Here is a 26,127-nt window from a genome sequence, read left to right as displayed (position 1 = left end):
CATTTAAGGTTACATTTGGAGTCATTAGGTTATAAACAGTCCACAAAATATTTTACATACTTCATGTTAATATTACTCTGAAGATCAGGATTCCCTGGGGAGAAATGAGAATATGCACCAAAAACATTCTCAGTTCTTGAGGTTTATCCACAACTTCCTAGATCACTAAAGATCAACTGTCTCATGAAGAAATTATTACAAAACAAATTCTGATGCAGCTCTCAGAGTGTTTATATGTGGGGGGAATATACTGGGTAATGCTCTTTCTTTTAGTTGTCAGATTTTCATATTTTTGCTGGCTGGATGAGATGTAGATAGTGATTGGAAAATCTTTCTGACTCAAATTTGGTAAATTTATATGAACCTTCATGTTCAAGAATGCTTTTGAGTCCTGGGCTGTGTTGGGAAAAGACATGGCAAAAGTGTTCAGATCTTGACAGAATGTCTGAATCTGTGCTATTGAATAGAGAGAGGAGTCCTTTCATTTCTGTTTCTCAGTAAGTCTTATGGGGGGAAGTTCTTGACCCTTCTTGAAGACGCCAGAGTGTCTCTGAGAGATCTGACCCACCATGTAATTTTTTGCCAAGAATAAATCTGTCTCTACTGTGAAAAAGTGGCTGTTTTGTGCTAGGCACAATCCCTGTAAAACTGGGTCTGTGCAGGGACTCTGTTGTACTTGTGAAAATGGTCTTGTCTTTTGTTCTGGCATTAGCATTTACCGCCTTTACTGAATGCTTGGCATCTACAGTGGTACATCAACAGCGTGTGTGCCTGTGCTCCTTGCTTGTGTGGTCAACCGACCTAGGGCAACACTCTGAAATAAAACCTCTAGACCACCAGCTTGTCCTTCAGAAACGAATCTTATTTCAGATTCCACTGTTACTTTGCAAAATTGGGATTTATAGACCTGGCAGAGTTATCACAATACAGCAAGATCTGGGCTCTCTGTCAAACCCTTGATTTAAGTGGCGTTTCTCATACCTGAGGATGCAACTCACAAGGGACATCCTTGGCATCTGTGTGCATCCAAATTTCTTCCAGCTCATCTAGATGAGAGGCAAAAAGTGGAGGACCTGAATGAGAATCTGGCGAGAGCTGCTGTAAGCAGCAGACACTTGCAAGCTAGTTGCAGTTTATAGACTGTAGGAGCCACTGGTGCATCTTTGTGCGCCTGGGGAGTTTAGGAAAGAGCATTTTCCATGTGTTTGCTGAGTTTTTGGAGGTCTGGTTATGCTTAAGGGTAGTTTGAAAGCTAGTTGCAGACAATTTGACAGCAGTACTTTACACTAATGAGGTAGCAGCAGGGTTGCGCTTCCTCCAGCCTGCCTTGAAAGGAGAAGTACAGAGGCTCAGCTGTTCAGAGCTACACGACTATAAGGCATAATAATAGCTCAAAGACTTTTCTCTAACTACACAGCTCAAGCATACACTAACTGCATATTAGAGAACTAAACCTTGTCCAGCGTGCTTGATCCGATAGCAAAGCTGCTTGATTCACCTCTGTTATTGATCTGGTTTCCAAATTGAATCCTTCAGGCATCTGTAAGGGTCTCTTTTGGTGCATGGTGGACACACTGAATAGCACTGGTTCTGCTGGCTCACTTTGGCAGATACAAGTTCCGTTTCACTAGTAAGTTTCTACATTTACAAAAGATTGCTTTAGCTTTTTTTGGTTGAAACTTTGCTTTGAATTTCCCAAGAATTTGGGGACATTTTTGATGGTCACTTATTTTTCCTCATGGTGACTTCAACTCAGCCTGAGCTCAGACGTCAATAAATAGTCCGCTGTGTGCTGACACTCTAAAAGGTAAAGTCATGCTGTCAGTTTATGCTGAATTCTTTCTACAAATGGAGTATATGTTTTAAATCTTAACGTTTTTCTTTTTCATGCCAGACCTGCGTTTTAAAGGGATCCTGGAATTTATTATCTGCATTATTTTTTGCTGATGTTAAAACCATCTACTAAATTCAGTTGTCTAAAACTGAAGGGACGGTAAAGATTTTACTGTTTGTATAGTTCACCTTTGGTGTAAGAATTGTATTGCAGCTAGCAGGAACACACAGAGGCTTAAGGAAAGGTTCTGCAAATACAGTGTGAGATGTAAAAAAGTATTGATCTAAAATTTAACGAGGAAAGTAAACAGTAAGTCAGTAACTGATATATAGACTGAAAGGGTTTGCTGCTCTTTTGGTTCTCGAGGGGAAAAAAACCAGAAAATGCACGAACTCCTGGTTGTAATTCTATACACATTACAATGAATACTAAATGTAAAGGGGTCAAATTAAAGGAAAAGAATAAGGAAGAAAAGGTTAGAAAATGGTGAAGTGCTTCAGTCTATAGTAAAGTACTAGAATAAATTCCTGAAGGCTTTATAAGCATCTCTAAGGCAACAGGAAACGAGCAGTGTAGATTTATCAGGAACAACCTCATGGGGGGAAAAAAAAATTAATTTGGTTGATTCAATGGATGTTTTACAGCCCAACCTGAGTGAGGGAGCACATTGGTTATGGGATGCTGAGCAGGGATCTGTGTTTGGGATTAAATAGTAATTCAGTAGGTTCATTAAGTGACTGGAATATATGCTAAGGAGTAGTCTGTGGTGGTGACTGGGGTCCTGGAGGGGGTTGTTCTGCCTCTGTGCCAACAGTTTGGGAGACAAAGAGAAAGCACTTGAGATGCAGATGGAGGGTTGTGTGTGTTTTTTAAGACAGGAGAACAACTTGAAGAAATAGTCTGAAGCCTATTTCAGTTTTCCTGAAGGAAAAGTGCAGAGTACTTATCGGATGGAGAAAGTCAAATAGAGGGAGTCTGGGATTTTGGGATGTATCAGAAGTTGAGTGCAGTTGTTGCAAAAAACCCACCAAATCTTTAATGATGTAGTAATAGAAGTGTCCTATACAGGTATTTTGTAATACTCCATGCTAGTAAGTGATGTGCACCATTTTGAATCCCATGTTTTAAGATGGGTTTAAGTTGTAGGCTGAGAAGAGCAGTAAAACTATGATTTAATCCTTGTAGTCTATGAAAAAAGACTTCTTTTGTCTTCTGAAAGCAGTTTATAGAGGAATGGAACAATTTTCCAGGTGAGCTAAGTTAAGAAGATGACTGTGATCAGTTGTCTTGTTTTTAGTGGAGAAGAAGAAATTACTGCCTTATCTTGCACTAAGGCCTGAATTAATGGGAAAGAACATCCTAATTTTTAAAGACCATCGAGCACAGGAGCACATTGCCTGTTGAGGCGGTGGGAACACCAGTGATTGCAGTCATCTTAAGAATAAGTTAGAGAAATGTTGATGCTTTAGATGCAGCAAATTGTTCCCAGAGCAGTTTGACAGGGTGACTTCTTGAGAAGCCTTTCAGCCTGGTGCCTGTGGGTTTGCATCTTTCATTTTCAAACAGCCCTGACATTTGAAGCCTGTGTTAAGGAACAAGTGCTGAAAGGAGGACAGTCTGATAGCCAGTCTGTAATTAAATCGATAATTAAATCCTGCTCACAAATGTTGCTGTCTGTCCCTAAGTTCTTCATGTATTTTTACCTGGAAGGTGTCTCTTTCAATGGTCTGATGACTTTACAGGGTGCAGGTTGGGTCTCTGCAATGAAATCGGTGGGCAGTTTTCTCACTTGTTTCCAGGAAAGGAGGGTTGGTCCTGGTTTTCCAAAGGAGATGTTCAGAATTCCTACTCCCCAAACTACCTGCTTCAGGGGAAAAATACTACTGTAGAAGCCTACGATGTGTGAGAAGCGAGTATTTCTAAACACTGAAAATATTTCCTTGCCTTAGAGTTTCTTCATTCAGCAGTCACCCACAGGTCTTTGAGCTTTCTGAGTGCTGAGGATGACATGTATATTGTTCACCTTTTGAAGAAGAAAATAACTGGCTTCCGACTGTTTGGGGTTTTTTGGTTTTTCTTTGTTTTTAAGATTTACTGTTTTACTGTAGTCATGCTAATTAGCACCAGTTACCTTCCTGTAAAAAGGTAGGATGTCAATCAGGTTTTGATTTGTTTTGATTTTTTTTGCACAGATGCATATGAACTGTTTGGTTTATGCTATGGGAGAATTTAAAAGAAAACAATGGTTGCAGGAGTAAGAGGCCACTGGTATTGTGATCTAGAGCAAATGCATGTCTGGAAGCCAGACTTTAGCAAGGAGAAAGCAAGCGCTTAGCCTTCTCTCTCTTCCGCAGCCTGCAACCTTGCTGCAGAGAAATGTGTGAAAGAGGTAAAGCAGTGTGGGTCACCCTGTCCGCCTTCAGCCCTGCTACAGCCGGGGGAGTGTTTGCTTTATCTGCCAGTGGAATAACAAGCACTAATGGAAATTATAGCAGTTGGGATAAGATAATACCCATAAAAGCAGGTTATGGTGATCAGCATTTCTTCCCAAGATAAAACTGAAATGAGTTTTTAATTATTGGGCATTGAACTATATGAAATAAAGCATGCTTATGCACACAAGGGGAGCACGTGTTGCCCGTATACCTAAGGGGGAAATCCTACAGATACCACGAAGGTGGGGGAGTGAGTCAGCGGGGTGTTGAAGGTATCTGCCCTTGGAATGGCAAAACCGCCTGGCCTGCAGGTACGTCACTGAAATTTAGAAACTGGCTGTGATTCTAGGTGCCACCAGTGCTTTTAATGCTTAAGCAAAGTGCAAACTGCGTAATGCCACAGCTGATGCTGAAACATGACACTTGGAAATCGCTTCCTCCCAGCCGCCTGTTCTTTACATAACTGCTGCCTGTCCCAGGGGTGGCCTCCAGATGAGCTGAGCCCAACAGGAAATATTTGGGTAACTGGTGGCAGTTCTGCTAGGCATAGAAGGAATAACAATTAGTTGTATTTAGAGCCCAATGGTTGTAATATCTCAAACAACTTTCTGGCAGCCTCCCTATTTTATGGTTAGGGAAAATAGCTGCAGAGAGGGAAAATGCAGTAGGATGGAGGAGCTGGTGATGGGAGGCATTGAATTTTTTGCCCTGTATGCTTGGATCGAACCAACTTTATTTGTACCTGGAAACCTACAGCTGTGAGCTCTCTGCTTCATGTAGATCGTGCTTTCTGAGGGCCTCTCCTGTTTGAGGCAATCCCAAAAGCTCTCCCCTCCAGTTGGCAGAGCAACAAAGTGTGTGGCCTTTTGGGGAGCTTTTCTTGTCTTCCTGGTAAAGATGTGGGCCAAAGCAGAACCAGTACTACAACAGGGGAGAGATTAGGCTTAAAGGTCCTGGTATTTCCTGCTGTTTCACAGACATGGGTAAGCTCGGCTTGAAACTGCACTTAACCATACACTATGCTGGTTTGTTTATTCCTTATTTCTGTTTACTCATCATTTCAAAATAGAGTTGAGTTCATGTTTTTCTTCCAAGTACTTGGAGAGATCCTAAGCAACACAGTAATTCAAGTTAGAAAAGATGAGCTTGTGTTTAAGATGAGGCTTTCTGAAGTGGTTTTTCCCTAAAGTTGCATGTTTAAAGAAGTTTTTAACCGTGGAGGTTAAGATCTGATAGCTCTCTTAGAGTTTTGTCTAGTGATTTAAAAGTGATATCTTTAATGCTGTTGTGCTGTGATCTCTTAAATGCTTGTGGCATTGAGTTTTCTTAATACTTAAACTTGTGGTTTCCTTTAATTCTTCACTTTGATTGTATGAATATATAGGTACATGATCTTTAGTGCTCTTCATTTTGGAAGAGAAGTTGTCTTCCTGTCTTTTTGGTAGTCACACCATGCCATGTAGAAGGGCTTTCCTCGTGTTTGTGCCAGGCTATAACCACAAACTCCAAGCCTCAGCCTACCTGTAGCAGTTCAGATGTGTTTACTTTTCTGCTAGATAAAAGAAATCCTGTAAAACTCTGGGTGCTGCACAGCCCATTGGGTTAATTGACAGACTTTTAATTTTGGGAGTACCATATTGTGATCCACGTGTATTTTCTAAGAGGAAGAAGACTCGGTTAAACCAGTTGTTTGTGGTTTGTGTACCACAAACCCAGTCATCTGTGCAACCCAGAACTCGCCTGTCGATGAGGATGTCGGTGCCACGGCAGGGCCTGGAGTGTAAAGTCCAGGATTAATAGTAGGAAAGTGCTTGAGGCTGTACACATATAGGGCAGTTTGAGGATATTTCTTCACCTCAGCATAACCTGTGCGATATTGCTCTGCTGTGTAACATTGAACCGTAATATCCAGGAGGGTGCTTGGAAAGAGGCAGCTGCTGATGTCTCTTTTTTTCCCTAAAGGATTTCCCAGAAAATCTGTTCCTCTCAAGAATGGTACAGGCCACATACGAGTGGTGCTCTGCTGGAAACAGAAGCTTAATTCTCAGAACTCAATAAAAGAACCTCTTTCTTGTAAAATGAGGTGAGGAAAACAAGACTGCTGGGATTTTAGGGGCTTTTCTAAATTTGTTCAAGATGTAAACTTAAGCTCAGAAAAGACCAACAAACTTCAGAAAGGTCTGACCAGGCTGTATGCATAACAGATCCCCCGGCAAAGTCTTACATGATGAGAAAGCCATTTTAACCAATTGTCTGCCTCTTGTCAGGTGAACCAACTGCACCATTCCTGAAGAAAGAGCTGAGCATCTTTGGGCAATTGGATGCCCATTTGACATCACTGTTTCTGAACAAGGTGTGGGTTTTAGGTTTATAAGAAAAGTAGCAGAGGTTAACGTCAAAATACTTCCTAATTTGCAGGGATACCATCACTTCATATTACATTCATCTGTACATGTGTGATTATGGATCACACGTGCTATCTATTCACATCTCTGTGGGTGTTTCCCATGGTCAACATGCCCGTGCTTCGTGTGTGAGACTGGATTTTATCTGAACAGCAGCATTTCATAGAGTGGCACTTGTGAGACTGCAAAAGGGGAAAAAGGCCATGACCTTTCTTGGGTTTTGTCGTCTTGCTCATGGTGACGTGATGCAATTTGGCAGATCCCTGACCCTCTTCTGCTCCAGACTTCTGCCTTCGGTGTATCTTGGTGATGAAATGCCACGTAACTGCCCTTATCTTCAGTGGGTTCTCTGTTTTTCTGGTAGGTTCTTTTTAAACGCGTTTGCAGGCTGAGAGAGATCAAGCCCTGTCTGATCTGCAGCAGGGCTTGGTCCTGCATAGTTGGGCCCAGCAGTGGCAGTGGTGCATCCCAGATAATTGCTCCATGTATATAAGTATCCTTCTCTTTCAGGACCTGTAAGTTAAGACTGTCTGCTGTATAATTGCCTGTTGCCCTAGATCCTGATGAAAAATCCGTCTCCTAGGGCCCCAGAAGGTCATTTGGAGCAGCATTATCCCATGAAATCTAGAGGCAATAGAAGAGTAAGGAAGAAGAAAACCTTAAAATCAATGCTAGTCACCCGAGCACTAGTGCTGTTAGCTTTGGCAAATCCTGTCTCAACAATAAAGCCAGCTGCCATTTTGGCATCAAGACAGACAGACTTGGCATCAGCCCCTCTGGCACCAAAAAAACGCTTCGTGGGAGCTGGCACCAACACTGTGAAACAAGGGTAAGGCCCAAGGGAAATGCCAAGCAGACATGAGATGAGCACTAAAAATAGTGAGTTGCTGTCATTTGGAGGGAAAACAAATAGCACTTCTAAGAGTAGGGCATCTAAGATCTCCATCAAGGTTGTGCTGGTAAGCACCTTTGGGACAATGCTGTCTCCTATGATGATGTGACCAAAGGACACACACAGGCTGTATTTTTGGTACCCAGATGGTGCAAGACTCTAAAACTAGAACAGACGCTTACCGTCTTGATTCCACATTTGGGGTATCCTCTTACTGTTTGCAGGCTCTGCCGCCTTCCCTGTCTGGAGCAGATAGTCTCATCTTGAGCCGTTACCAAAGGTCCTGTTTGCATACACGGGCATAAGGAAAACAAGAGCTGTAGTGCCAAAAAGCAAGGAGCCAGGCTAGTGTCCCTGTACCACCTCGGACACACTAGCCCTCCTGCAGGCAGTCTCGTCAAATGTTTAACAGCTGAACTCCCCCCTCCCTCCTCCTTCTCCCCCTCCCAGCAGGCCTGCAGAAAGCAATAGGCTTTCCAGTGACTTCATTACCCATTCCAGACTAAAACTGAAGCCTGACATCGGTGCCCAAAACCTGGGAATGGTAAAGGGGCAGAATCAACCCTATCTCAACTGAAGCAGATAGTGTCACTTCTCAGTAGGGCAATTTAAACTCTTTAGTCCCCCTCTGCCTCAGTGGCGAAGGACTTTAAAGCTTTTTAAGACCTCTGGGCTTGAATGGCAGGCCTGGGTATTGAAACAGTGGTCATACAAAATAGATGATGCAAATAGTCTTTGGCATTACAATTACATTGGCTTGGCCACAACTCTGCTGCTGTGAAGAAAAGCGTGCTAGACCTGTGGCTATCATTTTCTCCTCCTTGGGGAAAAAGCAGTGGGAAACAATGTCACTGAGGGCTGGAAATTTCAAGCTACACTTAGCAAAAACTATTTTGGTCTCCGAGAAGGAGCCTGGACTTTTCATTGCCACCACTCTCCCATCAGCTAAACAGCAGAGTGGGTGGGAGTGTCTGGAACAGCCTGGCCTCTTGTCTCCTCTGTCAGATGGGTGTTGGAGAGGACTCCTCTTGGGTATCTCCTCGCAATCCACCCCTTGTCTGCTCCCTGCCCTTTCTTGAGTGCCCTTCTTATGATAGCTTAATACAGAAAGCAGCTTCAGAGGAGGGATTGCTTGCTTACAAAAGTGCAAAGGAAAGTGCTTTACTGTTGGTATTTCTTCACCCACGTATGAAAAGTGAAGAGGAGGACAGGCTCCCGCTGAAATACCAGGTGACAGAGTGGGTAGTGGCTTCCTCTGCAATGCCCCCTCCTTTGGCTCAGGGCTCACGCATGGCTTTTGGGTGGAGGATGTGGCACATATTTGCACTTGTCTGCTTGGCTGACAATTGCTGTTCAGGATTCAATTGGAATCAAGATTCGATTGGAATCAAGCACGAGCTGTTGCCATTGGGGCTCTCTGCAACACTGAGCATGTTTTGAAGTGCGCAGTCTCTTCCTCCCTGGTTAACCAGTTACTCGGAGACAAAGACAGGTGACAGCAGTGAGGTTGAAATGCACTGTCCCTATTTGCTTATCTTGACTTAGTAAGCTGCAAAAGTTTCTTGCGCTTCTAAACTACTGAGCTGACAGAAGTAGTGACAGGCTGCAGGGAAGAGGGACCTGCCCAAGGACAGATTCTAACCATTGCAAGCCCTTGTGCTTCATTGCACATTAAAATTTATTGATCCAGCAGACTGGTTGCAGCACTGGCTCACAAGCCAGTTCCAACATGTAGGGTGTCTTTTCCTGCAGTTATTCTTTACTCTCTCTAACAATGATTAAGTCAGTTTCGCCTGACAAACAGTAAATGCAAGTGACTTCAGTGTCCATGTTTTGTAGTTGAACTGCACGCAAATTGGGGGACCCACTTTACCCCACTCCTAAATAATACAGTAGTACTAGACACAAGGGGTCTGAAAGGTTTGTTTTGGACCATGTGTCCCCTAAGCAATAGAGTAGATACTGTAGGTCGTGTAGGTACTGGGAAATTATCAGACTGACCTGTTCCTGTTTGTCCTCTGGAATTTGTTGGTGATGTTCTTTGTAGGCAGCGCCAATGCTATATGTTACATGAACCTGGGACACCTGGTCCTCATAGTGGCAAGTCATCGTGTTCTTGTAATGGTGCTGTTAGGGTGGGGAAGTGGCCCTTCACTCTTGGGGAATCGACAACAAGTGGGCAGATCTTGTGGGCAGGTGGCCAGCCAGAAATGGTTTCCAGGCAGATGTAGCATTGCATCGCTGTTCCAGCATTGGTGATCTCCCGATGTCTCATGCTGGTTTTGCTAGCAAACAAGCCCCTTCAGAATGTTTGCTGTCAAGGCAGATAGAGCTTGGTTGTTCCTGGATGTTGTCTTATTCTAGAGAAGCCGAGATCTGCTTTTATGCCTTTCTGTATGTTTCTTTCCCTCTTTTTCTTGATTCCCAGAGCCATCTCCAGGATGGGGAAAGATAAAGTCACCCTCGTTCAGGTTGCTTCTTTCACACTTTGTTTTGAGTGCCTGGCAGACTTGTGTAGTCTCGGTTCCAGCACCCAAGGCTGTGGGCTGACTAATGAAAATGGATAGCTGATGCTCCTGTTACCAACAGGAAAATAACAGAGTGCACTGGGGCAAATGGAAGTGTCATTAGATAAAATTGTTCCAACTTTATGATCAACCTGTATATATATATAGCTGCAGAACCATGGTGTTAAAATTTAATTGAGGGAATATTACACACGACCCGTATTTACTGTTCAAAATCTCTCCCTGCCTAGGACTCTAATAATGGAGCAACTGAGAGTAGCCTTGTGCTTCAAGCCTAACAGATTTGAGCTGCACAACTTCAGTTTTTGTTCCAATTGTGTTGTCATAACTGGATCATCTAAAGGTCAAGCTGTCTCTTCAGGGGGTATCAAAATGGATGTTGTATCTTGCTGGGTTACTAAACCTGCTTGCAAGCATCTCCCATCAAACATGGAAAGCGGCTCTAAAATGGTCCAAACAACTTCCATCATCTACTTCAGTTGCATGCTAATATCTGAGGTCACAAGGCACAGTGTGTTGGGCTTGTGAAGGTATCAAGCAGAATCCTTTGCTTGACATCATGTTTGGGGCAGATGGCATGTTCCAGAGAGCAGTCCTACAGACTGATAAAGCCTAGAAGTCTTTATTCCCTCTTTTTCAAAAGAAACTTGCTCACCATTATCCTGTAGTGGGATCCACGCTGACATGCCAAAAAAGGATGGTTGGTGGCTGCCTAAACAAGCAAATTCTCAAAATAATGTAGATCCCATAATCTGTCCTGACATTAGCCCTGACTTTTCAGAGCCCCCAAGAGATTAATCTACAGACAAACTGTAAAAATTTGTGTTTGCTCTGTTCATTATATCTCAGATGGACACACTCTTGTATCATAGATGGGTGGCCTTTGCAGATGTTAAGCTCCAGGTTTGTATAAAGGAAGCGAAACCCATGCTGAGCCTGCCTTAGAGCTGCTCTTGCTTTCATTAAAATAATTATTATTTCAGCTCTGGTTTCCCCCAAGCAGAGAGCAATAGAAAATTAGAAAGGTTTGGAAATGGACAATGAGCAGCTGAAGGCTTTGGGAAAAGATTTTACGTTAAGAGGATAGGGAAGATTGATATCTTTTATAAGAAGATAGCTAACAGGTACAGAGTAATGAATGGGCGAGAAGATGGATGGGGACTTCTGTTCCCACCTGCTAATAATATGAAAGTCAGATTAGAAGGTGGTGAATTCACTCCTGATGAAAGGAACTATTTGTTCACAACCACTGTCTATAAAACTCATTGCTGCAAGACAAAGCATTGGGGCAAGAACTTACAAACTTAAAAAAAAGAGGAGGGGACAAAATGATACCAGTTGGAATATCCAAAGCAATTGCAAAGCAATAGGATTAGGAGAACCTACGTGTCTTGAAAAGGCTCTAAGTGTATTGATTAGGGTATTATAAGGGTATGAGCTAACTTGTCCAGTTTGCTTTTTTTGCCCCTCTACAGGGCTTTTTCCATAGTCACCTATAGCAGAGTTTGTGGAGCGTGTTACTGGCCGCTGTCACTCAGATATTGCAAGAGAGGGTGGCTGCTGCTGCTGCAGTCGAATGTGGTAATGCCTGCTTGCAAACCACTTTTTTTGTGTCAGTCTTTCCAGGATTGCTAAATTCACACGTAAATTAGGATGCTTTTGCTTTTCCGCTAAGTTACTGCCTTTGATAGTCCTTCACAACTTGTCTTAGATCTGGAATGACACTTTGCCTTTTGAGTATGTGCTGGGGGAGAGGCGGGTGGTTAAAGTTAGATTCCTTCTGACAGTAGGGATTTAGAAATTGCTGCATTGGCTCAGCCCCGGGATCTGCCTAGTCCAGGGCTCTGGATAGCAACAGCCAAAATCGGTATTTCAAAGGACAGCGTGAGGCCACAGAACAGATTACTAAAACAGAAAGCTGCCCTTTTATATCACTGGTGTTTGTCCATAGAATTGGAAAAGCAAAGGTTGAGAGTTTGTTTGATCCAAGAGCACAAAAGCTGGAAAATCCCGTTGCCTGGCTGATGCTAGTTAACGCTGGTGTTTTGTATCCTCCAAAAAATTACTTATGTGCCTGTTTTCTCTTAGGAAAAACAGAGATGTGCCTACCTTAAACGGCAAGTTTATATGGTGGCTTTAAGTTGGTGTAAAAATAAGTAATACTTGTGTATAGGCCCACAGCGTAATTGTGTAGAGGACACCCAGAGTGGAGTTCTCATTTGGGAAACAACCCCGGGCTGGGCTGGGCTGGGAGGAGGCAGCAGCAGTGGTCACTGAGGGGTTTTGGCATGTGGAAAATGGGTGTCTTTTTCTGACACTGCTGCAAGCTATCTGGCTGTCTGGGGGGGGTCTGTTCTGGTTGGTTCCCCCCCCCCCCCTTTTTTTAAATATTTTTTTTCTGCTGTTGCAAATTAGCATTTGTAAGAATTGTATGTGGTTTCTCTCTCTCTCTTCTGAAGTCCTGAAATTATTGTTAAAACTGCTACTAAAAAAGGGCTTCAGTGAACCCTCTATGGGGAAAAAAGTATATTCCTTCCGTCATCAAATATTTTAATGTGTCAAGCTCCAAAAGCCAAAAAGGCCAATAGCAAGGGGAGTTGCCCCTCTGTCAAATATCCATGGAGCTGCTGCTGGGGCACATGGGAGTGGTGGTGGTGTCCCAGTCCCTCCCGACAGACGAGGACAGCTGCTGATTAACGAGAAGCACGAAAAAAAGAGGTTGCTGAACTTTCAAAGTGGAGGTAGAAAAGGGAGTTAAATTTAGATTACCTTTTGCAGTGTAATCTCCTACACCGCTGTGGAACTTGCTGTACTCCATGCTTGTGAGAGGGCAAACAAGACATGCCATCCTAGGCACCAGATGATAAATTTGTTTATAAGGCTTAATTGCCCCTTGGCATGAAAATGTGAAATGAGCTGAAGTAGCATGATAAACTTTCCGTCGGGGCTAGTCGCGTTTTCCTTGGGGAGAGGTGGATTAACATGTCTTCCTATTACCTGTTTGATGCTGGAGAGGCCCAGTCCTGATCCTACTGAAATCAGGGGAGTTGTTGCTGTTCCTTTAGTGGGATGGCTGTTATCTGGAGGGGCTGAGAGTTGAACAGTGCTGTAAGAGTTGCTCAGACAAAATGGAGCCATGGTGGTAGGCAGAAGGCAGCATGGGAATGCTTTGGATCTGTGAAGGCTTTACCCAGGTCCCTGGGGTCTGGAGGTACTTGGAGAAACCATGGTGGTTGCTCCTAGGGCTCCAGTACTGTTCAGCAAGCAGCATCAAACTTAGCTTTCTCCTCAAAAACAGATTAAATGTCTAATTTTGCTTAGCAAGATTTAATCATCGCTGAGGAGCTGTCGGCTCTTGCCAACGTTTTTAATAGATTCCCCTCCACTTGCAGCATCCAGTTAGCAGGGAGGAGAGCGCTTCTGCTCCTCCACAGCTCCCTGCCAGGGTCCCACACAGGCAGCGCTGCCCAACAGCACGCAGCTCCTGTTTGCAGTGAGCTGCCTGGTGTTACCCAGCAGATCTCTTAAGGTTCATGGCTGCCTTTTTTTTTTTTGGGGGGGGGGCGTTTATTTTTTTCAGAACTGCCCGCCCTGATGTCATTTCCCTCTTGCAAACACCCCGGCTGGGCTGCGTCTGAGATATGTCACGGGGAGTGGGAGGAGGAGGAGGAGGGGAAGCCAGCGAGTGCGTGCAGTGTCCCAGGACCCTGTTTACTTTGCATTCCCAGCCGAGGAAGCCCTGGTTTAAATAGGATCGGAGGAGCAGGCTGCCCACAGCAGATGAGGAAATGGTCACTGTGGGGCTTTAAATTCCTGCCTTCCCATGCGCTGGTGCGGAGGATGAGCCTGCAGAATGCCTTTCCTCCTGGGTCTCAGACAGGTAACCAGCTTCGGTGTGGTGGGAGCTGCTCGCTCAGGTGGAGGATGTGACTGATTGCTTTTATTTTTATACCACCCACCCCCCCCGCAAGGAAATGATTTCTGACTTTCCCAAAACGGAACTGTACAAACAGCACTTCCCCACCCGTGGCGTTTGATCGAGGAGTGCGGTAGCATGAGAGCCGCTTTTTATTAGCGAGGAAGGAGCAAAACTGCAAGCCGGGGAAAGAAACTCTCTTGTTGTTGTTGTAGGCTTGGCGGCAGGGTGGCTCTTTGTGTTGTGCTCCTGTGCAATTTTTGTTTGTTTGGGTTTTAGGGTACTTTCCACAGTCCTTAATATGGACTCATGTTTACATTGCTTAAAAACATGCCAAACTTTGAACTGTTTTCTTGTGCGGGCAGTATTTTGAGTGTTAAACTGTGGTTTAAAAAAAAAGAGAGACATTTATATATATCTCATCTCTGACAAAGGTCACCAAACGGAAAATGGCAATGTGCTGTGCCCCCCAGCTCGGTGACTTTTTAATTGTTCGGGGAGAGTTTGAGCTTGAACAAAAAACTTGGGATAATTTAATAGCTGGTAATGTTGCGTGGAATGAGAAACGGTAGCAACTGCCCAGCTGCTCCCCGCTGGAGGAGGTGCCAACTATGTGTTCCTAGGCTCGGGGAGAGCAAACCCTTTTTTTGGTCTGGGAGGCACGTCTGTAGGGGAATCTAACTGTAAACTCTTCCCAGCACTGCTGGGATCTGTAATCCACAATAAATAGATATTGCATGATATCAGAGTGCTGCTTGCAGTTTCTAATTTAGAATTAAAAATTCAAGATTGGACCGTAGCATGTTTTAAACTATCTACTTTCAGTTGTTTAGAAACGAAGGCAAAAGGACTTAAGCACACTGCTGAGTAAACAGTGCTGTCTCTCTTTCCTTATCAGTTCAGTTTTTGGTGAAATGCAGCTTCCCCCCCAACTAAAAACAGTTTTACATAAGAAACTACCTCTAGCACAATGACGTTCTGTAATTGAATGCAGTAGCTATAATAATAGTTCGCTTGTTAGCACTCAGGGCAAAGAGACTTTCCCTAAAAACCTCGGAACTGAACCAAGGAGGGAAATTCAGGCACAAAGGCTGAATGTCTTTAGGTAACTCTCAACTTGCAGTGAGACATAGCTGGCTTAAACGTTGAGATTGCTTGAGTCTCATGGGTGTGTTTTTCTCTAGAGTTCCTATTTCTAAATTAATCTTTTTGTTCGAGAGATGCGTTTGGGACAATTGAGGTGCTGCATAAGGTGGAAAACCAGAAGTTAGGTGTAATTCAGCTTCATTTGCTCAAACTGCGAACATTGGTTATCTCAGTGGGCTGGATGGTACTTTCTTCTCTGCTTTTAACTTTTCGGCATCGATACAGAGGCATTTACAGGAAGCAGAAAAAAGGTGTTGCCTCAAGAACACGAGAGCAAAGCTCTTGACTATTTTTATCCACTGATGAAGGATACAGCGGGAAAGAGCTGCTTGTGGAGCTGCTTGAACTTTTCTTAGTTTTAATCATTTTTAGACTTAAAAAAAAAATCTAAATATTTGTGATTGTGTCCTGCATGCAGATAGTATTCAGAAATTTATTTTGCCACTTTGAAAAGAGCAGAAAAAAAGGGTTGTTAGTGAACAGTGCTATTTAATTGAAAGTGTGGGAGGAATTCAGGAACATCTCATCACCTCTATTGTCTTGTGTTTGCACTCGGACTGTAAACGCTTGGTTGTCTGGGATGTCCTTTGTTGTTGTTGTTCCCACTCAACACAAGGGGTGCTGATCCTGGGCTGCGCCTTGCAGGCACAGGGAAGAAGTGCCGAGTGGGCTGCCCTCCCGTGAGCTGCGTGACGAGGACGAGAGCCTCTGCTCCCTGGACAGGCACCACTTCCTCACTGCTGCACTGCACTGAACGACTGGTTCCCCTGGATCTGCCTTCACTACTCCTTTGGGACCCAGTGGCAGTGCAGCACAGCAGATGGACTGCCGAACACCTGGTGAAAATAGGGTGTTTGGTTTGGGGTTGGTTTTTCTGTTGTTGCAGAGGGGATGATGTTTAAATGCCTAAAAAGCTAGGTCAGCTCTATCTGACATCAGTGCAATGTGGGTGTTTAAAGCTCCCATCCCAGGAAACGTGATTGTAGAGGATCTCAGCTTTCAGTTTTAAGTGAGTGTTTCCTCTTAGGGTTGCAGGTGGGAGCTTGAACACATTCATCTAGTTCACTGCATAAATGTAAAAGGCGGGGGGGGGGGAAGGTTAACATGTTGGATTCCTAACCTTTTCAGTTTTAATTTTAACTGCTTGAGGTTTTCAGTGTTGTCAACTGTTTGGTGGTTTAGAACAACAAAACACAAGACAGCCTCCTCAAAGCTGTAATTTCCTAGAAGCATCTATCTTTAATGTGAAAGGGCTGGGACTACAGCTGAGAAGCTTCTAGCAAGGCGTGAAGGAAGTAAACACTTTCACATCGTGCTTGAAATGCGAATGTGCAGTTCTTGGAGTCTGAAAGTGAAACTTGCGATGAACAAAACTGAAACCAGCTGTTATTGAAATATATCAAAGTGTGCACGATCTGTGAAAGGACAGTGTTCCTTTAAAGAATGTTGGAGTATTTCTCCAAGATAAATGGATGCAACAAACCAATTGTTCCTCAGATGAAGGTTAATAAAACCTCAGAGGTTCTGCATCCACTGGGGGTGAAGATGGGTCTGCTGTGGCTGATTAATCGTGGTGATTTAAATATAATTCTCCTGATGCTGGCATTAGCGAAGCAATAAATGTTCTGGATTAGAATTCCCATTTTGGAGATTTTTATTGTGCCTTGTACAGCTCAGAGGCATCATTCCTCCCCCACTTATTATACTTTAAGTATTTGGATGTTTGCACTTAACGCATTTTTTTTTTCCCCACATTCAGCAAAACCAAATTTGTGATGGATGTCTTATGAAGAAATGTCCAGACCTGATTTATTTCCTGGCCTCAGTTGTTTGTCGTAAGGCAGGCTTACAGGAATTTGTCCCCTGTCGTGCTGGCAGGGGCTGACACCCGAGGTTCCAGTAATTCTCCGCAATCAAAGCTGGTTTCATCTTTACCAATTTTATGTGCTTTTGTTAAATTGAACCCACCAAAGGCACAGCACTTGCTTAGATGGTGGATTTTTGCTTTCATGTTCCAAAGGACTAACAAGTGTAGTGTTTATGAAGACAGGAGATGACTGGAGGCTTTGGTGCATGCTCAGCCGGGTGGGCATCAGTTCTGAGCTGCCCTGGTGATCCAGGGTTCCCCTGCGGTTTCACCTGTCCTTGCTCCGATCCTACCTACTGTCCTTCTCTGAAAGGATCTAGTGATTTTTTTTATTTAAGATGAATTTTGATTAGGAACTGGGGGGCAGCTGGCAAACCAGGAATTGTAGTAAACCATATGGCAAGATTTGGCATTCCAGCCTAATATTTTCAGTAGCAATTTTAACTTACTACCACTTGAGTCTCTTATCTGACAGAGATGCTCATCTTCTTTGGTAGCTTTGTGATTGCATTCTCATGAGCTATTGCTGATGGGCTTGGCTAACCAACGCTAGTGATAGTCTGATCTGTGAGTTTGAGTAAAAGCCAAGTGGTAACTCATAAATAGTGGGTATCAAATACAGTTTTTCCTGTTAGTTGTTTCTAACATATTTAAGATACTGACAGTTACTTCCATTCTGTTACTCTGGGTGCTTAAAGAATATATATGGTTCAAATACTGATTGCGAGTTACTCAAAATACATATTTTTAATACATTTTTCTGAAGATTGTGTCACTTGCTTAAATCTATCCTGCTTTGTTGTTATGGGTGCGGCTGGGTACTGAAAGCAAGGGACTGCTGCCTGCAAGTAATGAGATTAGTGAAATAACTAGGTGAGGATTTTTTTTTTATTATTAAATAGATGCTTATTACTGAAGTCTCTTATGAGAGCTGTGAAACCAGAAGGTCTGGAGCAGTCACAGGTTGAGCTTGAGTCTCATTAAAACCAGTAGCATCTTGCCCTCCAGCAGATGCCAGTTTGGCAGTCTCCCTTCAGCCTGCTGCTGGGCTTTTCATTGTGTCCCACTGCTTGTAAGCCTGTTATTGAGTTCCTTACCCCTGTCATTCCATTATTAATCCCCATCTCTTCCAGTTCAAATAGTAATTTGCTACATAGTGCCTTGACAAATGCTGTACCGAAGTTTGGAGAGAATAGGAAATTAGAGAGGTCTAAAAAACTGGCTATTCTAGAAGACAGGAATGGCATATAACCTGCTGTCAATAAATGCAAGTCACATTTCAAAGTGGTTTCCAGGGTGTCTGGGTATTACCAAGGTTAGGATGAATAGATACTCTGGCAGGTTGAATGACACATAGAGGCCATATAAATGCAAGGTGCTCATATTTAGGGTAATGGAGGCTGGATTTCTGTGGAAAGAGGAGACAGAGCAAAAAGCTAAAATGGTTATTAGATCTCTGTGATATCAGCCACTGCTGGTTTTGGTTGCCTGGTTAATGCCAGCTGAGGAGTCATCTTTTGTAGGTGGTTCACTGCCAACTATGCACTTTTGAGTGTGGGCTGTGGTGTTTGTTGCTGCAGTTGCACATATTAATTTTCAGCTTGGAAAATAGCCACACTGGTCTGGAATTTGCTCATCTTCATCTTTCTCCTTTTTGACATAGCAACAATGTTCCCAGGTTAACTGCTGACTTTCGAGAGTAGAAAAGTGTGAAGTGCCTTGATCCTTTTATTGTAATGGTACTCCACTGTCAATCAGTTCTCATTTCACTCCATTTCCTACATTGGCTTCAGACGCAATAAATCCTAACGGATTTACAGGTATTAAACCCAACCATTTAGTACTGAAAACCTTTACAAAAGTAGGATAAGGAGGTCTGATTCCATCCTTTCTTGCAGCGAGGAGCAGTTCAGGCAACCTACAGACCTCTGTGAATGCCTCCTGTCTTGATCATGCCCCGGGTTTTGACCTTTAATTTGTCACGTAGACCTCCAGCAAAGGTCCAATACTAAACTGGAAGGTGGAGAAAATAATTGGCTTTTTTCCCTGGCACTGATGTTAATGTTTGCTGTAGCTTCAGACGTGACAACATATGGCACTGCCTTGAGTTCTCTTATACCTACCACTGCTGGATATTTTAAGGATTATTTGTAAAAGCACTTGACAGCAAAAGTGTGCTACTGGCAGAGTTACCAGCATGGTTGTGGGTTTATCACAAATGCCAAATATCAACAAGAAAGTAAGTAAAAAAAAAAAAAAAATCTTATTTTTATTCAAAGTTGCTTTATAAAGTTTATGACAAGTGAAAACTAATCCAAAATGCCACAGCTGAAATACAAAGAGACTCTCCAAACACACCAAGGTGAGGTCTTCCCAACTCAACCAGTTTCATGAGAAAGAGCCTGCACCAGATTTAACAAATGGCCTCTATTGGACTAGATGGGGAGAGAACGCAGACTCCAGGACTGCAGAGCCTTCTCCTGAAAGCTCCCAGCTTTGGAGTGTGCATCAGGGATCCAGTGATTCCAGTTTCTCAGATCTGCGTCAGCTTTTAGGATGATGCCAAGGAGGCAGTGATGCACATGCAGCCTAGAGTACATGTGGCTTTATAGGACAAAGCCAATCCCTTGAAATTAGCTGGAAATCTCCTAGGCTTTGCAGGTGGGAGATAACGGATGGCATGTTCAGGCTTCTTAGTTGCGAAACAGGAATATTCTGCTCTAATGGAGTTGAACGCTCTTTGAGAGCAGACCCATGTAGATGCTGCTGAGTAATCCTGTCTGGAGGCGTCTACAGTTAGCTGAACAAAGGTTGGTGGGGAGGGATGTGCTTGCCTGGACAACAAGAAAACAAGACTGTCCTTCAGCAGGGAAGCCTGCGCTGGAATGTGATAGCCACTGGCTATTGGGGAAGAAAGTGCTTTTGGAAAGAAGCCCTCCCCCTCCCTTGTTTTCATAAGACTACCTGAAAAAAACAAAAAAACCCTCTGTAGTAGTTCGATTAAAAACTCTATGCTGCTAGGAATGATTAAAAATGGTCATTACAAGTGCTACTTGCAATGGGAACTAGAAACAAAGGCAGATCAGTAAAATGTGAGTGCTCCAACTTTGCTTCTATGAGATTTTTCTCCCCCATATGTACTTTTGCTACTTATGAAACTACTCTCTCAGTCCTGTACCTTGTCCATGCCTGTTGGTGTGAAAGAGGAAATAGTGTGCTTTCATAGCACAAGCACTTGTGATATTGTTTCCACGAGACATTTAGACATAGATAACTATGTTGCTGATATGTCTTAAGTAGCTACAGTTTGGCAGCATATGACACACAGAATGAATGGGAGAAGGAACTAGAAATGATACAACCCTGATCGTATGAAAAGTGCAGGCTGGGATTTAATTAGAAATTGAAGCCTGATCGAAGTGCTTGGCAGTAGGCAGAAGTTTCCTAACAAAAAATGTCATGGTCTCTGTCATGGCCTGTACTGATGGCAGTGCATAATCTCTTCCTTGGCTTGCAAAACAGTTCAAGAAACTGTACAGTGGCTCAGCTTTTCACAGAAATGAGTCTTGACTTAAGCGGGGAGAGGAAAGGAGACTGAAACCCTCAATCCAAAGAAGACACCTGTAACATGTCCCAAAACAATGCTCTCCTTGTGCTGGAATCTTTGCCTAGTAGACTTTTTCCGAAGATTTGTTGCCTTTATGTTTTATCTCTTTCCCTGTGCTGAGTTGAGTAACCTAGCGTTGGAGGTAGCCGTACTCTGAGCAGGGGTCGTGCCATGTGACCTGCTGGGATCCTTTCCAAACTAAATTATTCCTTGATTCTGTGAAACTGTTTGGAAACAAGGGTGACAGTTCTGGGTCTGACACGTGGCACTGAGTCTGATGGCTCCATGTTCCCAGAAACCCATTGGTGGCTGGGCTGGCAGAGGGCTTCAGAACGACTTCAAGAGGAGCTGCTTGGACTTTGAGGAGCATGGCTGGTGGCTGGCACGGCAAGGACTTTAAAACACTGGACTTTCTGAACTGTGGGAGCTGCAGGCCAACTGCAAGACCGTTCAAAGGTACAAGCGCTTACGCATTAGCAAGGAAGATGATTTCTTTTGGTCAGTGTGTAAAGAAGCTCTGGACAGTAAGATTTGAACTCTACTTTAGATGGGAAAGCAGGATGTTGCTTGAGACTTGATCTGCAAAAGCAGGCAGAACAACCTGCAGGATACCAAGCTAGCTGCTGAGAATCTTCTCTTCAACGTGTACACCCATCCCCTCATAGACCTGTTTGCCAGCTGGGCTGACAAGAAGCAACCCTGCACATAAGCATATGGCATTGTGGAAAGGTCATTTCAAATATAATAAGGTTGGCAAGAAAGAGTCAGGAAGTTCAAATAAAAGGATAATGTCATGAAAGTCTCTACAGGACTGCTGCAAGTTCTTAAGTGGGAAAAATATAGTGATGTTGAAGCTGTTATAGGTGGCTGCTGCCAAAAGAGAGCGATGTGTTCCTTATTGCTACTCTTTGAAGCAGACAACACTGAATGGAACAAATTTTGGGGGAGTAAACACAGGTGGTCAAGGACGGATCAGTGTTGTGATGCAGAGGAGTCCCTGAAATGGCACTGTGGGACTCTGTTCTTTCACCAGCTCCATGTGATTCATTTGCAGGTTCAACAGGTCACATTGATCTTCATGTGTCACAACCGCAGACCTCAGCCAGTCACTTTCTGGCTTGTGCATTATCATCAACAGGATTGCAATTTTGCAATGGGGTCTTAATTTCTCAATTCTGTTGATATGAGAGCCAAAATCTATGCTGTTCGTCAGTTACTTTAAATCTGCAAGGCCAACAAAAATGAGGAAAAGTGTAAATAAACCAATAAGAACAGATAAGAGAATAGATGTTTCCTGTTTCTAGTTCTTTTGCTGGCTAAAATTACAATTTTTTGAAAGAATAGCATCCCTGAAGCAGAAAATGCTGTGCTAGCTCAACAGCGTCTCCTAAAAGTTGCTACCAGCTGCTGCAATTAGAGATGGAAGCACCTCTTTACCGTATAGGAAAATGTTGCGTCTACTGTTGGCATGCAGCATTTCAAGACAAGAATATAAAATGTTTGCTTTAGCTACCTATAGTATAGCAGGTGGACCGGTCTGTCCAGCAAAATGTTCTTCTCTTCCTGGAAAAAGGAGGCAGGTACCCCTCCAGCTTGTTGCCTCTGTGGATGAGTTTTAAGGAGATGGCCCGTTGGTGCTTTTTAGAACCTTTTATGGAAATCATTATACCTGTGGAAGGAGGGGAAGCAGTATATCGTATGCTGAATTGTGTTTGCTGAACTGTGCCCTCACATGATCAAAAACCCTTTCAAAAGTCGGTGTAACTTCTTAGGAGAAAAATGCAGTATGGGATCTTTTCTGTTGAACTTTAGGTGGTAGGAGGTTGTTCTGCTTTTAGAAGTTATGTTGCTGCTGTAATAGGGGTGCTCAGATGAGGGACCTACAGGCCCAGTGTTGGGGAGGTGCGGCTCTAACCGGGGTGCTGCATGGTGGGGGAGTGCTGGTGCTCCCCCAGATCCCCAAATAGATTGAGTCTCCTTGAGAACTTAGTGCAGGACTCTTCTGCATTGAAACTGCTGCCTTACATCGCTTGTTCACTGAGGTGGTCCATCATTTGAAATGGACTTTGTATTTTGCATATAAGGTGACTCCATAGAGGCTTGTGAGAAATGTGGCTGTGGTGCACTCACATAAAATAGAGGAACAGTGCAATTCAGCAAGTATTGGGATCCACCGATGTACATTCCTGTAGTCTGCTGGTTGGGTTTGCTGCTCTGTTTAGCTGGTTGGGTTTTGTTGGGCTTTTTTGTTTGGTTTTTGTTTGTTTGGTTTTTGAAAGGTGGTACATATAAAATGAATTCTTTCAACACATCTTTCAGTATAAACCTTCCCACATTTTCTTTGCCTTATAATGAATTTTAAGTGAAAGAAAGTGAAAATTTTAGACTTTGTTACAGGTTTGTTTGCAACATCAATGTTTTTTATTAAGACCTGTTTGTTTCTTAAGAAACTGTGTAGTGTCTTCTAACTTCCAGGTTGCTCCAAAGCCTATTAGAGGATGTACAAACCACAACCTGTAAAATACTTTTGTCTTCCTGTGTTTTGTACTTTTTCCTACCCATGTTCTCAGACTAACAGGAAAACACAGACTTTTGTGAAGCGGTGCACCACGTGGGGGACTGAGACCTCACACTGTAGTCCTTTTCCATCTTAAGTGTCCTGAGGACTGCTGGGTGATACAGTACAGCTGATTTGGCTCTGCTCCTGGACTACTTTGCTGTTCCAGGAAGAAGTTTTACAGGAATGCTGATCTTATATAAAGCACATGGCTAATTATGAAGGAATCATTTTAGATTGGAATCTCGCAGAAACATACTGTAATTATCATTTAGATCTAAATGAATCCAAGCAGTCTTTTCTCACATTATAATGTTCTGTTTATGAATGCATTTCCTCCACTTGGCATTCAGCCCCAGTAATGCAGTGATATTGTGTAAAATGTGGAACAAATGACATCTCTTCTTTAAGAGAATGCCTGGCTCCCAAAACGTGATAACTTTTAATGGAAAAGGAAAGGGATGATGAGAAAGCAGCGCTGACGAGATGCTAAAGCAGTGTAACTCATGAGTTTGGAGATACGGGGTTTTCTTCTGAACAGTCCTTTGTGTTTTTTGGTGATCCTTAGCTGCATTTTAACCTCTTCATGTATTTTAGAGTTTCCCAAGACCATAACTTGTGACTTTTCAAATGCTTGCAGATCATTGAGTAAAAGATTACATTTACAGAAGATACTGACAAAGCATCTTAAAAGTGTGTCTGTTTAATTTTAGGACAAGGAAACCTGCATGGGTGTCAACAATCAAAGTTACATATGTGAAACGGGCCACTGTTGTGGACAATCCCAGTGTTGCAACTACTACTATGAACTCTGGTGTAAGTCCTTCCATTTTGTATGGCTTCCCTTCCTGATCTGCATGGCTCTCATACCATACTACAGGTCTGGCTTGTGTCCCGTGGGGTTTTGTATTCAGCCCTTGTTATGCATTGCCATTGCATTTCACTGCAACACAAACCGGAGTTAACCTGATATGGCAAGGGAAGTAGGGTTGTTACGATGGGCATTGCCTGCTTTTTGCGGAGTAGTGGGTCAGTCATCTTGCCACTTTCATGACTGGAGATTTGTTGTTTGGCCTTCTCACTAATTTGGGCAATACTGAGGGTACTCAAAATAACATTGTATGCAAGTGAGGAAACCACGCTTGAGGGAGAAATGCCAATACGCACAACACTAGAGTTTGACACACTCAAACAGAGAATTAATTCGATATCTTTCATCTTATTGTTTTAGTTCTTTACAAGAACGACAGTTTAAATCTGATTTATCTTTTTAAAGCTGTCCTTTCAAGGAGGGGGGCCAGGACATTTATTCTCTTCAGGACGCATTGTGTTTGGAGCACAGCTCCTTGGGTGGAGAGAGTCTTGGGCAAAGCTTGTGGGCTGACAGTGGCTGAATACTGTGGGCTGTGAGGAAGATACATTGCCCATTGCAACCCCTCTTATCTCCTTTTTCCCGAAGTCTGGGATTTAAAACTACCTATGTTTCTAGTGAGTGACTGAGTGACTATACCTGCTAAGTCCCTTTAGACAGCAGCAGGCAGGTCAAAGCACGTCAGCAAAAATCTGATAAAGATATACGGAAAAATGGGAAGTTGAAAGGATAGGAAAGTAAGAAATGCTGAATTTTAAAGGCAAACTTTTAGAGTTGTGCTGATCTGATGGTGTCTTCCTTTCTTGAGGAGGAGCACAAAGGGCTGAACATTAATGTTGACATGCTGTTGTACTGCCAGGAGCCTAGGCTGAGGAGGCGTCTGTGCTGCCAGAATTTGGAAATGTGGAACTCTGAACATTGTACCCCTACGTTAGAGACTGGAGATACTTTCTTACCACACCCAGTGGTATCTTGTAGCTTTTGTGCAACTATGCTATCTACTTAATCCCTCTGCTGTGCCCACAGTTTCACTTTCTCAAAGTAGCGTGTGTGTGGAAATGTGTTACACATACAAAGACTGTCACTTAACCGGGATCCAAGGATAGGAATAGCTGACACTTCATCCTTTAGTCTAGAAACATGCTTTTACTTTTCAAATTAACCAGTGAAGCATGGAGGACGTGGTTGTAAACTGAACAGAACTCTAATAGACTCCTTCAAGACACATTGTGCATCAGACTGTAGTGGCTGGCTGTGTTGATACTAATGGCAAGATTTTAATGTATTGCAGACCTTTTACAGCAGCTTTATTTTCAGAAGTCTCCAAACAGTTCAAGAAACAATTCAGGACCCAGAGGGCAGCTCCAGGGACCCTAGCAGGCTAAGAAACAGGCATGAATACACGGCTGCCTTGGACTGCCTGGTTCAGATCGTAGCAGTCGGCAGCACAGGCAGGACAGATGGCTGGAATTTGCTCGGACTATATGAGGATGCGTGGACAAAGCAGAGTGGGGAAGGTCAGACCCAGTTTTGGATTTGTGTGGGTGGGAATGTAGAGGAAGGTGCATGTATGCAAGGGCTTACAGACTCTGTGACAAGCAGGATCTAAATTGAGCAACAGCATGGAGTACAGCTGCACACTGGAGCTTGTTGCACAGTCGCCATGTTTCTCCCGTGGACGTCTTGAAAGAGAGGCTTGATTGAATTGCATACAAACAATACAGTCTGAACAATAGTACCCTGCCATTTAACTATCTTTGCGCTCTCAGTATGGCACAGACTTTTATACTTGGCAGTGCCTGGCTGCATCATAAAAGTTCTTGGAAGATAAAACCAGATTTTGTTAGAAGGAAGGAGTCGATTTCAGGCTTCTTTCTAGGGCAAGCACACAGGTCGCGCTGAGATCATGGAATAAACGTACTAGTGGCACGCGCTGCTGGATGGTTCCTTGGGAGGAACGGGTTTCTGCGTTGAGATTCACATTCCTTCTGTGTTGCAGGGAGTGTCATATACCACACTGAAATGAGGGGAATAATGCAAACATGAGACGTATTCTTCTAGGCTTTCTG

At 43.4% G+C, this 26,127-nt stretch overlaps 1 protein-coding gene across 1 annotated transcript in view; it reads left to right on the top strand.

The window, feature by feature from the left end:
* WBP1L (WW domain binding protein 1 like) overlaps positions 1 to 26,127 on the top strand; it is a 60,203-nt gene that overhangs the window by 21,417 nt on the left and 12,659 nt on the right. Inside the window, 1 exon segment of the mRNA XM_050898848.1 lies at positions 23,901 to 24,003. Within this exon segment, the coding sequence (XP_050754805.1) occupies positions 23,901 to 24,003 (103 nt within the window).

The sequence above is a fragment of the Gymnogyps californianus genome, chromosome 6, assembly GCF_018139145.2.
Source record: "Gymnogyps californianus isolate 813 chromosome 6, ASM1813914v2, whole genome shotgun sequence".
NCBI lineage: Eukaryota > Metazoa > Chordata > Aves > Accipitriformes > Cathartidae > Gymnogyps > Gymnogyps californianus.
Note: the sequence above shows the minus strand (reverse complement) of the source record. Positions and strands in the feature narration are given on the sequence as shown.